The sequence below is a fragment of the Rattus norvegicus genome, chromosome 3 (genome assembly GCF_036323735.1).
Source record: "Rattus norvegicus strain BN/NHsdMcwi chromosome 3, GRCr8, whole genome shotgun sequence".
Classification (NCBI taxonomy): domain Eukaryota; kingdom Metazoa; phylum Chordata; class Mammalia; order Rodentia; family Muridae; genus Rattus; species Rattus norvegicus.
Genome location: NC_086021.1, coordinates 166,557,179 through 166,571,955, shown reverse-complemented (window position 1 = coordinate 166,571,955; position 14,777 = coordinate 166,557,179). Strand labels below are relative to the sequence as shown.

Genomic DNA, 14,777 nt, shown 5'->3' with positions numbered 1-14,777 from the left:
AGGATGCAGAGGATGCCCTGGGAGCAGGGATAGAGGAGGAGCAGAAAGAAAAAGGTGCTGAGATCTGTTTGCCAGGCCTAGGAATCAAACTTGCAATAGCAGAAGTGCACAGTGTGTGTGTGTGTGTGTGTGTGTGTGTGTGTGTGTGTGTGTGTGTGTGTGTGTGTGTGTAGGGGGCACGGGGTGATTAACCACCCCCACATACCCACCCCAACCCCTAGGCCAGGAAGGTAGCTCTGTTCTTCACACATCCTAAGGCTGATGTGGTTGGAGTGGGGCATTTCCAATCCACAAAGGGAGCTCAGAGGAAGGAGGACTCAGAGGAAGCCAGGCTGGGTCTTCTTTGGCTAGGTCAGTTTGCTCTCAAGGGAGTCGTCAAGAGGGTGGATTGAGAGATGTTTAGGGGCTTCCTGGGGGTAGGAGGGAGAGATGGCTACCAAGGCAATGACTGGTGCACATCTCTGGCTCCAGATCCTGTGCCCCGGGGCTCAGGAGGAAGAGGCGATGTGTGTGAGAAAAAGTATGGAAGACCTGGTACCACCTAGGAGTGAGCCACAGCGGGGCACAGGGCACAGGCAAGAAGACAGGACTCTAAGACAGCTACCTGGAGGAGCCTGGCACTCAGGAGCAAACTGTGTGTGTGTGTGTGTGTGTGTGTGTGTGTGTGTGTGTGTGTGTGTGTGCTTGTGGTGGTGGAAGGAGACAATAACTCTCTCTCTCTCTCACACACACACACACACACACACACACACACACACACACACACACACACACACAAACACACGAGCCAGCATTCACTGGATGAAGAGGAACAGACAGAGCCTGAGCCAGGGAAATGAGTAAAGACCCACGAGACTCAAAGCAGTCAGATGTGGCACATCTGGAAAAAGTGAGCTGGAGGGAGACAGGCCAAGAGGAGAAGGAAGAGCGGGGAGCTGAGAAAGAGAGAGACTGAAGACAGAGCGAGGAGAGGTGCTGACAGCTCAGCCCGCACACCAAGAGCCAGGAAAGAGGAGTGGGGGACGCGCAGGTGCAAAGGGAAGGAGCCTGGGAGCTGGGGATTGGGGGGGGGGGGTTGGTACTGCAGCTCTCCCAAACAACGCCTTATATATATACAGAAGAAATGGAGGAAAGAAGCACTTGTGAACACACACACACACACACACACACACACACGACTGGAAGATAAAAGCCTAGCTCCCAGAGAACAAAAACAAGATCCCCTGGTGAAGACTAGAGAGACTCCCGCACAAGCCTCCTTCAATCCCTCTCCTTAAAGACTGAAGGCAGATAAGCTGTCAGTACAGTCATGGACAGGCAGAGAGATGGCCCTACTGAGAGAAGGGAGACCTAGTGTGCAGCAGCATGTCCTGCCCACACATGCATCTCTGATGCTCACCCAAGGTGTCCAGAGCTATCCAGCTAACACTAAGACATGGGAAAGGGGACAGTCACAGAGGAAGGCTGGCCCAAGACAATTCCCTCTTCTCCAACCTCCTCACCCAATGGCCTTCTTTACGGGAACTGAGGAAAAGCCCCTCTTGGCACTTGAACACTAATCAGTTCTTGGGTCCCTGGTAGACTGCCTGATGCCTTCAGCACACAGCATGGCGGAAGCTGTTCTGGAAGCTCTTCCCTAGGGATGGACACCTCAGAGGGAAGATGCTAACTGCATGGGCGTCAGAGAATTAAGGCATCAGAAAAAACTCACAGGCTTGAGGAGGGAATTGGCGGCCAGATGGTAGCCCAAGGAAGGTCAGGCTTGACCCTACGGCCAGGGAAGATGGCAGGTACAATGGTCCTGAGGGCAAGGTGTGTGGCTGGCCATCCGGAAGCTGGTGACCATCCCATCCCAGCTGGTAACAAAGGAGGGCGAGGTGTGGAAAGTGTGCCACCGCCAGGCTAAGGCCTGAACTGCACCCACCCCAGAGCTTCAAGGGACCGAATGGGCTGAAGTAGGAGGGACAAACAAGGGTACCATGGAGGAGCTGGTGTCTAGAGAGGGTGACAGAGGGATCAGGGCAGGTGACCAGCCAAGGGTAGCAGGAGAGACCAGCAAAGAACAGCAGTGACACCAGGGGAGTACACAGAGGTGGATGGGGAAGGAGCCACAGTTTCAGAGGGCCACAGTCCACAGCCAGCTTGGGTGACCTGGATCATTCAGTCCCAGTCTCCCACAGGGGAGAGCCGGAGCCCACCAGTCACATGGTATGTCCAGCATAGATGTCCAACAGCCATCGTGCTGATGAGGGACAGGCGGGGAGGAGAACTGATGAGAGGCAGTGTCCCCTCATACTGGGGATGTTCTAAAGCTACGAATTGTTCACTTCCAGAAGCTGATTACAAGTTGCGTGGATTTCATCTAGATTTAGAAGTTTTTAATTGAAAAAAGAAATAGCAAAATACATTGGAATTCAAAGAGTAGGGGCAAGAGGGCGGTACCATGAGAAGTGTGGAGGCCCCGGGGCTTGGACAAGTGGAGGCTCAGGGAGCTGGGAAGCAAGTCCCTGAGGAGACAGACTGGAGGGACAGACTGGAGGTTGAGAACTAGTAGAGGGTTAGGGGAGGCAACATGGGAGGAAGAGGCTTATGTGAGAGACAGAGACTACGCCTAAAAGGGGTGCATTCGTTGACAGCAATGAGGTCAGACAGGGAGTGTCTTGCTGAGGACAGCAAGGACTCTAGGGAAGGCCTCTCTGAAGGGCAGAAGGAGGCAAGTGAGGGCAGGCAAGCCTCCGGCAACTGGTTCCAGGCAGGGAGAACCACACGTACGAAGGGCCTGAGGTAGGAGCAGCTTGTCACGTTTAAGGAAAGGTGGACAAGGGAAAATGAGGGCTAGTGGCAGAAGAGGCCGGAGACGAGGAAGAACTGGAGTCTTCCTGTACGTGTGGCCAGTACTGGGAATTGGGTTCTGTGATGAGGCTCTCTGGAGACTTTAGGGAGAACAGATGGAAAAGGGGAAAAAAGACCCTGAGAAGCCCCACGCAGTTCCACCTCTGTGGGACTCGATGGAATATTCAGATGAACCCCAAAAGCTCTTCCAACACTGGCTCTGCAGCAGGGGTAACCAGAGGAGGCAAAGTGAGAAGCTCTGGGGAGAAGGAAGAGGGCACAGACTAAGGCTGGAAAGAAGAAAAAGCTTAGGAAAGAGGGAGGAGGGAGGGAGGGAGAGAGACAAAAAGGGAGGGAGGAAGAGGGGGAGGGAGGGAGGGAGGGAGCTAGTAGAGCCGGAGCTTCAAGGCAAGGCGAGACCCCCACTCCACCAGGGCTCAGGATGACGCACACAAGCTGAGCCCACGCTGAGCCATCTCAGCCAGAGCTGTGACGCACTTCGCCTGCCTGCGAGGCCGCCAGGCACAGATATTGACATGCAGACCCTCTAGCAAAGTCCCCAGGAGAGGGGCTACAAGGAAGAAGGCCAGAGCAAAGGAGTAGGCAGGGTAGCAGGGTGGTGAGTGCACCACAGAGAAAAGGAAGGACACAGGATCACCCAGACAGGAGGACACAGATACCCAAGTCACCACTTGCACCGACAGAATGACCAGTGGCCCACATAAAGATGGGCAAATATGGACAGCCAGGTCTACACCCCAACACATGGAGTGCCAGACATGTGCCCACTGACACATGCAAGTTGTATGTATGGCTAACCCACAGAGATAAAGTCCAACACCCAGAGGTGATAGACTCCAGTCTCACAGTCTCTTCCTCAGACACCAGACACACCCCAAGGACGATGCAGGGAAAGGAAGGGAAGGGAAGCAGAGGATGTTGGGAGATTCAGATGAGGAGTGTGTGGAACACTTGTGTTGCCTCTCCAGCCCAAGCCAAATGTCTACCTCTCAGGGCTGCCCCACAGATACTAGTCAGTTGTTGAATAGCCTGGTGAAGGGAGACCTCGGGTACACCCTGTATGATGTGACAGGGAAGCCACACCCCAGAGGGGAGGCAGGATCTATTAGGGGGAACTCATAAAGAGGCCATAGAGGGTATGTCAGTGAAGTTGGGGTTCTGAGTGAGGTGGCAGGGGCTATAGTAGGGGCCTGTAGGCAGGGCCAACACAAAAGTGGGGTGGTTTAGAAGAAGTCGATTAGGAATGCTGGGAAACCTGGACTTGGGTGATGGACACTGCTGTGGTTCCTACGGTGAGCCTTGGAGTTGGGACAGGGCTGGTGGGCAAGGAGAAGGAACAAGAAGGGGATCCTGGAGTAGGGAAGTCTAGGCTGGTGTTCCTGGAGGTTGTGGACAATTATGGCAGGGTGAGGAGAAGGGAGAAGGCCCACAAGCTCATGAGAGCCGCATGTCAGGGGCATCGGAAAGTCCAGTGAGTCAGGGGCCGAGGAGATCCAGACCAGAAATCTTCCAGAAGCGGGGATGATGTGGGGTTTGAGGGGACATTTGGGGGCAGGAAAGACAGGTCAGGATGCACCTGGGTCTGAGACTTGATGCCAAGATCCCAACTCAAAGCCAGCTACACCAGGGAGCCAGGAGTTTCCAAAGGAGGTGGAAGGCAGGAAGGATGGAGGCCAGAAACCTGCTCTGCCCCTCAGAGGCCACAAATGAAGTGATGTGATGAGAGAGGTGACAGCTGAGACACCCGGCCAGGCTTCCCTGAGAGTATCTAGGGGGAGTGCCCAGGAGTGGTGGGAGACACAGGGACAGAGGCAGAGGTTGGGGAAGCAGAGAGGGAAGGAGATGGTGAGGAGCCCATCCATTCTCTCCTCCCTCCCTCCCTCCCTCTTTGACACACAGCATAGAGGCAGAATTCAGTGAAATTTGGGGAGAGAGCAGAAAGAGACAAGAGACGGGAGGGAGTCGATACTTTCAGAGCCATGTTTGAAAAAATGTGAGCTGAGTGAAGAGAGACAAAGAGGCTCCTGAAAGAGAAGCCACAGCAGAAAAGGTGCCAAGACAAGCACTCAGAAGACAGAGGCAGGAGGATGACTTCGAGTTCAAGACAAGCCTGGTCTACACTATAAGTTCCAGACCAGTTGAGTTGCTAGGGAGAGGAATACACACCTTTAATCCCAGCACTCAGGAGGCAGAGGCAGTGGGCCTCTATGAGTTCAAGGTCAGCCTGGTCTGCAGAGAGAGTTCCAGGACAGCCAGGGCTACATTAAGAGACCCTGTATCAAAAAATAAATAAATAAAATAAAATAAAAGAGACCCTGTATCAAAATTAAAAAATTAAAATGTCCTCTGCATTCCACAGGGGATATGTGCTTCTACACACACACACACACACACACACACACACACACACACACCACACACACACCACACACACCACCACCACCACACACACACATACCACACACACACACACCACACACACACATAACACACACACACCACACACACATAACACACACACACCACACACACCATACACACACATACCACACACACACACCACACACACACCACACACACCACACACACACCATACACACCATACACACACACACCACACACACATACCACACACACACACCACACACACATACCACACACACACACCACACACACACATAACACACACACACACCACACACACCATACACACACATACCACACACACACACCACACACACACCACACACACCACACACACACCATACACACCATACACACACACCACACACACACATACCACACACACACACCACACACACACACCACACACCATACACACCATACACACACACATAACACACACACATACCACACACACACACCACACACACACCATACACACCATACACACACACACCACACACACCACACACACCACACACACCACACACACACACACCACACACACACACCACAGATACACACCACAGATACACACCATACACACCATACACACACACACCACACACACACACACCACACACACACCCCACACACACACACACCACACACACACCACACACACCACACACACACACACACACACACACACCACACCACACCACACCACACACCACTCCTAAGTAACTCAGTAAATATTCTTTAAAAACACCCTAGCAGTTTGAGATTTAAAACAAATGTCAAAAAAGATGGGGCAATCATGAGATTCAGAGTCAATTATTCCGTGGTTGACAAGCTATACCTTGTTTTAAAGTGAAAGAGACAAGAAAAGCAAGGTGACACACATGCATGGGACAGCGTGACAACTGCGGGTTCACATGTGAGGATGCTCGCCTCATCCAGGTAAGCAAGGCCAGGATAAAAGCAACACACACCCAGAGAAAGAGCAGACTGTCGTCTGCAAGAAGAGGCCACAATTTTCTTTAGCAGGCAGTGTGGAAAGGAGAGGCCCACTAGTGGGTAGCCTGTGGGGTAGGGACACAGGGCTGGAAGGAAGAGCTTGGCAGCGTGTGAGGGCCCTGCGTGCCTGGACCCTGCACTGTGCCTCCAAATAGGAGCCTGGAGTTAATTCCTGAGGGCCAGGGAGATGGCTCAGCAGGAAGAGGTACCTAGCACAAAACCTGAAGACCTGCGTTCAGTCCCCAGGACCCACAAAGTAAAAGAGAAGTAATTCCCACACGTTGTCCTTTGATCCCCACATACACACACTGGCACATACTCGCCTATCCCCAACACAGACACACAAACAACATAATTTTAAAATACGAATAAGTGTCTGGAGAGATAGCTTAGAAGATAAAAGCGCTTGCCATCAAACCTGATAATCTGCATTCACATATACACACACTAAATACATAAGTAAAAAAAGGTTTAAAATAACTCTTGGACGAACAGGAGGACAGCAGGACAGCAGGATGGGCAGGGGGGTCTTGGAACACATCAGTAGAGCATAAGCAAACCCTGGACAAATCCTGGAAGAGCCCCCTCCTACCCCAAAAGGCCCCCGGGAGAGGCTCGGGAGAGCCTATAGGCAAAGCAGAGGCAGAGGCAGGCAGGAGAGAGCAGAGCAAACAGCAGCTGGGGCTCACCCACACCCTCACAGGAGCTGTTCAGTGTGTGTTGACCAAAAGAAAAGGTAAAAGGAATTACCCCAGAGTGGGACAAAGGATTAGAGCATTAGAGCAAGTGGCAGAGATGACATGTTGCCAGGCAGACACACACACACACACACACACACACACACACACACACACACACACACACACAAGGCAGATTTCAGAAGTGCCCTGGAGACAGGCGAGACAAGAGAGGCTCAGCGTCTCAAGCTTCCAACGCACTTGCTCTTGGCCACATGGAGGACAAAAGGTGTTGAGCACCCGGATGGGTATGCAGGGGCCATAGAGATGGGCATGAAAGCCACTCGGCAGGGCCTGCAGGGACCCTTCTCCTGTCTCCCCACCCCACCCAACCCCCCACACTCTCACAGAGTCAGACACATGGCGGCAGCAACAATTGCTTCACAATAAACCCTTTCTGAAGAGCACGGGAATGAAAAAGAACTCCCCAGCCAATGGCGGTGACCCCAAAGCGAAGGGAGAGGGGGCGGCGGCTGCACACTAGCAGGGCAGTAGCCTGACCCAAGAGGCCATGCCTGAGGGGACTTGAACAAGGCTGGGAGTGGGAGTGGGCAGAGACGGATGAAGAGCACCGAGAGGCACAGAGGATGCTGGCACAGGAGGGAGGGCTCTGCAATCACATCTCCATTGAAACTAATCTGTGCCAGAGCAAGCCACACACAGGGCTGTAACCTGGGGCAGAGACGCGGGAGACAAAGAAAGACTGGGAAACAGACAGGGAGGAGGCAGAACACAGAGAGCTCCCCACGCCACAGCAGTAAGGGCTGAACGCAGGGGCAATGTATGAACCAGGTAACATGGAGCCATCTCTGTCCATGCCATGAAAGGGATCTTGACACCAATCCTGCTGGATCCAGGCACAGGACAGTCTCAGCATGACACCACCAAGGCTGCATACATGCCTCATACACCCTACAAACCCACAGTCATATCACAACCCCACCGCACGCACTGTGTATCACAAACCACACCACACACACCAAACACGCTCTGTACCGCACTACATCTCACCTACTGCTGACGTCTCCCTACACATGTCACACTGTTCAAACGCAGCCACACCACACACGTACCACAGTCCACATACAACTCAGGGAATCCACACACCTGCACTGTGGGAGCTCAGGTGCTGCTAGGAAAGGAAACGGAGTCCAGACCCAGGGAAACACACACACATGCACAAGCTCACATTCAGAAACACTGACACAAGCTCACACTTACATACATGCTAACACAGAGACATATAAGGCTCACATGCACTAACATATGCTCATACACACAAACACACACACTGACACATATTCACACACAAGCACACACACTGACACATGCTCACACACATGCAGACACATGCTCACACACAAGTATACACACACCGACACATGCTCAACACAAGCACAAACACACACTGACACATGCTCACATACACACACACCAACACATGCTCACACATACACACTGACACATGCTCACACACAAACACAAACACTGACACATGCTCACATACAAATACACACACCAACACAAACACACACACATACACACACTGACACATGCTCGCACACATGCAAACACAAACGCACGCACAAGCGTAATCAGACTTTTACTTTCCTGGAGCTCTACTCTCCCATCCAGACAAGCTCAGGAGGGCCTGGGACGTCTCTATTCTCCTGAGAATAGGCCTTTTCTGCATCTGCCCTGTCTCGTCATTTAGACAGAAGGTGGGTGGTGGGACTGGCTTATTTCCTAGCCCCTAAGTCACAGTTGGGACCACATCGGGGACTCCATACAAATCTGTCAAAGGAACAAATGAATGAACCGTGAGGGAGGGACTGGACGAAAAAATGTTCCGAGCATGCAGGAGGGAGGCTGAGGAGAGCTTCCAGGGTTTTCAGATTGTAAAAACAGAGGGGAAGGGGGAGGGGCAGCATGGAGGGAGGCCCGCACATCTGGAATAATCAGGATGGAGGAGGGAGACCTGGAAACCGGCAGGAAACGGTGAATGAAGCCCCCCTAACCCACACCGAGCACACACACAGGCGCACACACACGCATGCACACAGTCTGTAAAAGCTGACACCACCGAGACTGGGCAGCTCCCTGGGGGGCAGGGAGAGGAAGGAAGAGTGGACAGGGGCCTCTGTCTGTCCCTCTCCCTCCTTCACACACAGCTGGGTAGGAACAGCCACTCCACTGTTAATGTTTTTCAGGAGAAACCATGGGAGTAAAAGGAAACAACCGCCCACCCCCCACACCCCACCAGCCGATGGCAGTGACCCCCAGAGCCGGAGCTAGGAGAGAGGGAAGGCGGCATGATGGGGCAGGGGGCTGAAGAGCTTTACAGAAACCCAGGCCTGCAGGGTAGGAGACAGGATGGAGAGTGGGACCACCCTTGCAGATCAGCAGACATCAAAGTCATGTGCATTTGTCTGTGACGTGAATGAATGAATGAATGAATGAATGAATGAGAGACAGATCTGCTGGGGTAAAAGAGGGTCAGAGAAATAAGAGCCAGAGAGATGTCACATACACACACCACCCCGAGTATGAGACAATGAAAGACAATGGTGACCAGGACTTTTTTTTTTTTTTTTAAGGTTTCTCTGTGTAGCCCTGGCTATCCCTGAACTCACTCTGTAGATTAGGCTGGACTCCAATTCAGAGATCCGTCTACCTCTGCCTCTTAAGTGCTGGGATCGAAGGTGCACCACCACCTTCCAGCAGACACAGGACTTTTAGTACCAGCACTGGGGAGGCAGAGGGAACAGAACAACTAGGAGGCAGAGAGACAGAGTTTGCTATGAGATTGTGTCTCCTAGCAGTGTCAGAAATGAAGTCTGGGGGTTGGGGATTTAGTTCAGTGGTAGAGCGCTTGCCTAGCAAGCTCAAGACCCTGGGTTAGGTCCTCAGCTCCAAAAAAAAAAAAAAAAAAAATGAAGTCTCATCAACATGGCTGCCTAAACAGAACCTGAGCGAGGATGACACCAACAGATGTGCTAACACAAAAGGGGGACATCTCACGGAACCTTAATCCTACGAAAAGAACTCAGGTAAATAGGGAACACTGAGAGAGGGTGAGACAGCCTTCCCCCAGGGGAAAGCACGCCAACTGGTTGTCCATGATCAAGTGGTCAGCCTTGAGAACAGATACACGAGTAACAAACAGTACACAGACTGAGCAGGTTGCATTTACGTGTTTAGGAACGAACACACACACACACACACACACACACACACACACACACAGAGAGAGAGAGAGAGAGAGAGAGAGAGAGAGAGAGAGAGAGAGAGAGAGAGAGAGAAGTGGCTATGAATTTGAGAGCAGGGAGGCCAGTGTATCCCCCAGAGCAAGGCAGGAGCACACAGATATCCTGGTACGGAGAGCTGGCCTGCAAGCCATGAGCGGTTACCACAGCACCACACAAGCACACCTGCGGGGGCTGCAGCAGTGCTGAGCCCAGGCTGAAACTCGTGAGTTTTTCTATAAAGGAACTGATGATGAGCAGTTCAAATGTGAGCCAGTATACAAGGACCCAAGGGACAGGGACAAAGAGACCAAAGAGACAAGAAAAAGGGTGAGCAGCTAAATGCTGCACACACCTTAGGGAGATGCCGGGGGGGGGGGCAGATGAGTCTGGGGTACGAGTGATACTTGGTTTTGGCTTCTCCTTGTCTGTGCTTTTCTGAATTGTCCTACTCTGCAAGAAGGAAGACACGTCGTTATTCTTGCCACAGGGAAGTGTTTTCCTGGAAGAAAAATGTATGCAGAGGAGCAAGCCCAACAGAAAGGGCTCCAAGCTCCCCGGAAGCAGGCCAGTGAAGCAGCTAAAAACCCAGGCCAAGCCACAGCTCCCTCCTCTGCTGTCTGCACCTGTCCCTGTCTCCCTTACAGGGAGAGCCCCATGAAAACAACGTTACTACGGGCCAGAGTGAGGAACTGGAAACCAGAGAAGGAACTGTGGGGAGAGAGAAGTGACCACTGTCTCCCTTCCCTGCACAGACTTCTCCCCATGAACTAGGTCTGGGGGCTTCTTACCCAGACCCCCAGGACCCAGTCCAGTGGATGGAGCTCGGGGAACAGCCATGACATGACAGTTCCTAACCATTCCGAGGCATGGAGAAAACTTGCAGGGTGTTCTATGGCCTCTGGTGGGTCTTGAACGTAGGAGTTTCTAGATTTTAAGAGATGAGAGATTTTCAGAGTAGAACAAGACCAGGCCATGAATATGAAGCTGGAAATGTGTGAGGACGACAGGGAGGAGAGACTGTTATTGGAAAGGGAAAGTTAGAGAAAACACTGCACAGAGACAGATAGGAACTCTCCATGCCACCCAACCCCACCTACACACACACACACACAGAGGGGGGGGAGGGAGAGGGAGAGAAGGGGGGAGGGAGAGAGAAGGGGAGAGGGAGGGAGGGGGAGAGGCACAGACAGCAGGATCACACAAACTCTGAGAACAGAAGATCCACAAGGAAGCAGAAGACAAGCCATAAGTCTCTGTCCACGCCCTCCTTGCTCCCCGACGAACATTTTTAAAAGAAAGAACAGGGCAGTCGAGGCCGTCTCCTACAAAGGTCCTTGGGCAGCTGGAATGAGTGGGAAGAATGGGGAGGTCTCAGGTGTCCACTGTGGCCCTGGTTTGTGAAAGGAATTGAGGAGTGTCCTGGTTTTAACTGAGCAGCTAAGACACTCTCGCAGGCCCAGGTGTCCTCAGGAGGAAGTCAGTCACTGCAGGTCTCCTGATGGGCCGGCAAGGCCAGGAAGGTGGCTTGGTTTCTCCCAGGACAGGTCTGCATGGGTTAACTCCTACACAGTCACCCACACATGACACAGATACAAACACACAGCACACACACCCTCTACACACACCCCACATTACACACATACCCCACATTACACACACACCACACTCAACACACCACATGCCCCCACACACTGACACATCACACACATACACCACAGAGCACAGCACACACACACCACACCCCTACACCCACTGTATATCACACTACACACACTCACACCACACCACACATAGCACAGGACACCACACACACAGCACATTGCACTCCACACACACACCCCACATACACAGCACACCACACACACACACACCACATACACAGCACCCCACGCACATAGCACACCACCCACACACACACATACCACATACAGAGCACACACACACACACATTCCAACCACTGCCTTTGAGATCACCCAGAAACACATTCCATGCATGCTGGGCAGTTCTGCTCCTTCCTGCCAGCTGCCTGAATCTCACAAACATCCTTACCCTGAACTGGGTGCCTCCCCCAGATCCTCAAGTAAGTGCAGACACGCTGCATCTGTCCTATCTGATCCGTCCCAGGCCTGGAAGTCACTAGCTGCAGGGATCAAGGACTCCATCTTCCCTCACAGCCAGGACTCCTCTTATTCCCACACACAATCCATGTTCAATAAAGTGCTGGCCAAACTGAGGTCTGTTCGTGTTTAATCAGACAGTATGCAGAGTATGTACAACCAGTCTGGGTAACCCTCCCCCACACCTGGGCCATGGAATGTGGGATCCCCAGGCCCTGCCGAGAGCTGGGGGTCCCCAAGGCCTCTGCATAGTCATCCGAAATCTACAAAACACTGTTAAAAAGAAAGAAAAGGAGAAAACCGGACCGCTGAGGCCACCTTACACAAAGGTCCTTGGGCAGTTGGAGTTGGGTAGGGAGAATTGGGTGGCAAGCTTAGACTCGCCAGGTGCATGGGGAGACTTGGGCAGGAGACCATGGGAGTGAAGTGGAAATGTCAGGGCAGGCCCTGCTTGGCATCCTTCCCTGCAAGCAGGGCCTGGCTGGCTCGGATCCCCGGCGCTGGGGACATTATTGCTGTGATGGGGTAATTGTGAAATGGCCATGTCTGGGGACAGAGTAGGGATGTTTTTACACGTTAAATATGGACACAAGGGAAGACACAGGCACATGTGTACACACACACACAGACACACACAGACACACACACACAGGGGTCCTTGGTTGAAATGCCACAAATCACCAACTGCCCACCTTACAGATAGGGACACTGAGGCAGAGAGAAGCTACCACATATCCTAAGGCTAGGCAGAAGAGCCAGGGACCAAGCAGTCAGCTGTCTGCTGTTCCAGGGCCGTGCTCCCCTTGGTCACCCAGCTGTGGATCTATCTATAAAGGGGCTGAGCAATGGCAGAAGCCAGAGTCACAGGGGCAGAGAGTTTAGCTTAGAGAGGGCAGGGTCAGTGTTGGTGCATAGCAGTAAGGATCGTCTCCCTCCTTTCCCCAGCCGGGGAGCTCCCCTCCCTCCCTGTGAGTTAGGGAATCCCAGCATAGGCAGAAGAGCATGCGCAGGGTGTTGAAATGATCAGGACAAATTGAGGAGCGGGGCTCCTCACTTCTTAGTTCTTCCTCTTCTACCTGACTGCCTCTGCAGCCTGAGCGCTCACTCCACTTCACGGCCAGCTCTTAAGGTCAAAGCCCAGCTGCATTGTGACGCACCTCTTCCACACCGTCATTTCCTACCCCTCACGCCGGGCTCAGCCTCCTGCTTGCCTCTTCCCCCATGATAGACCCATGAGCATCAGTGAGAGCAGAACCCTGACAACTTGAAGCCACTCTCGGGCCTCAGCCTGCCCACTCCCTTGGAGGACAGCTCTCGTTAGTTCCTGAGGAAGACAGAGGGAGCACCAGGTGCCAAGCCCACCTCAACCCGAAACTGCCCGTGGTCTTGGACAGGTCCCAGCCCCTCCTGGATTCAGTTTTTCCAACAGAGAAATGAGGGTAATGTGTTGGTGATCTCAAGGGTCCTTGGTGAGGACAGGGCTGAGGGAGTGCTCACTCTGACACTTATCCCAACTGGTGTTGGGTCTTGGGCTGTCTAGCCTGAGAGCCATGGGAGAGGGTTCTAGACCCAATGTTCCACCCAGAAGCCTCCAACAAGGATGACCAGGGGCAGTTAGTACATATAGGCCAAGGGCTGGGCCTTATTCCTCTTTGGAAAGGCTCTTTGGCCAGCTTGAAACAGACCCAGGGTTTAGAAAGTGGGGAGGAGCCAGGTGGGTAGAGTGGGTTGAGGTTGGAAAACCGCCCCCAGCTCGGCTCGTCACCCAGTATGAAGCAGGCCGACTCCAGAGAGAATGCACAGAGAGCCTGTGGCCATGGCAGGCGTGGGACAGTCGCTGTACCAGCCTCAACCTGTCCTTCCAGGCTGCCCCGTCCCTGAAGCCCTTCCATGCTCCAAAAGGGGCATTGCAGAGGAACTCAGCCCCAGAGAGAGGATGAAGGGAGGCGACACCCAAAAGCCTAGAGGTGACAGTTCTGTGCACACAGTTCCTATAGGTTCTCCCCGGGCTGGTACTGCGGCTCCGTGGACGTAAAGTAGTCCTCCAGGAAGGCCTGCAGGTACTCGAAGGTGGGCCGCTCCTCAGGCTCCTTCCGCCAGCACTGGCACATGAGGTCATGCAGGGACTCAGGGCACTCGGGGGGACAAGGCATCCGGTAGCCCCGCTCTACCTGGTCCAGCACCTCTCGGTTCACCATCCCTATGAACAAACAGAGAGAGGGCTATGAGGAGATGGCTCCAGAGACTGGCACAGCCTAGACCACTTTTACCCTATGCTGTACAGAACACTGCCTTGGAGGCTAAGAGTCCTGACCAGAGGCAGCCTGTGATCAGAGATCAGCCTCTTTGACAGACACATCCAGCCTAGAAAGAGGAAGCCCAGGGGTGGGTGATGTGG

The 14,777-nt window shown here is 53.1% G+C and overlaps 1 protein-coding gene across 26 annotated transcripts in view; it reads right to left on the bottom strand.

The window, feature by feature from the left end:
* Positions 1–12,492: 12,492 nt before the first annotated feature.
* Positions 12,493–14,777, bottom strand: part of Src (SRC proto-oncogene, non-receptor tyrosine kinase) — a 47,848-nt gene continuing 45,563 nt past the window's right edge. For 25 of the 26 annotated variants that reach the window (XM_063284671.1, XM_039105966.2, XM_063284670.1 and 22 more), the window contains one exon: positions 12,493–14,579. In XM_063284671.1, the coding sequence (XP_063140741.1) occupies positions 14,371–14,579 (209 nt within the window). In that variant the 3' untranslated portion in view covers positions 12,493–14,370. The remainder of the gene's footprint in view (positions 14,580–14,777) is intronic. The other variant, NM_031977.1, reaches the window with a different exon arrangement.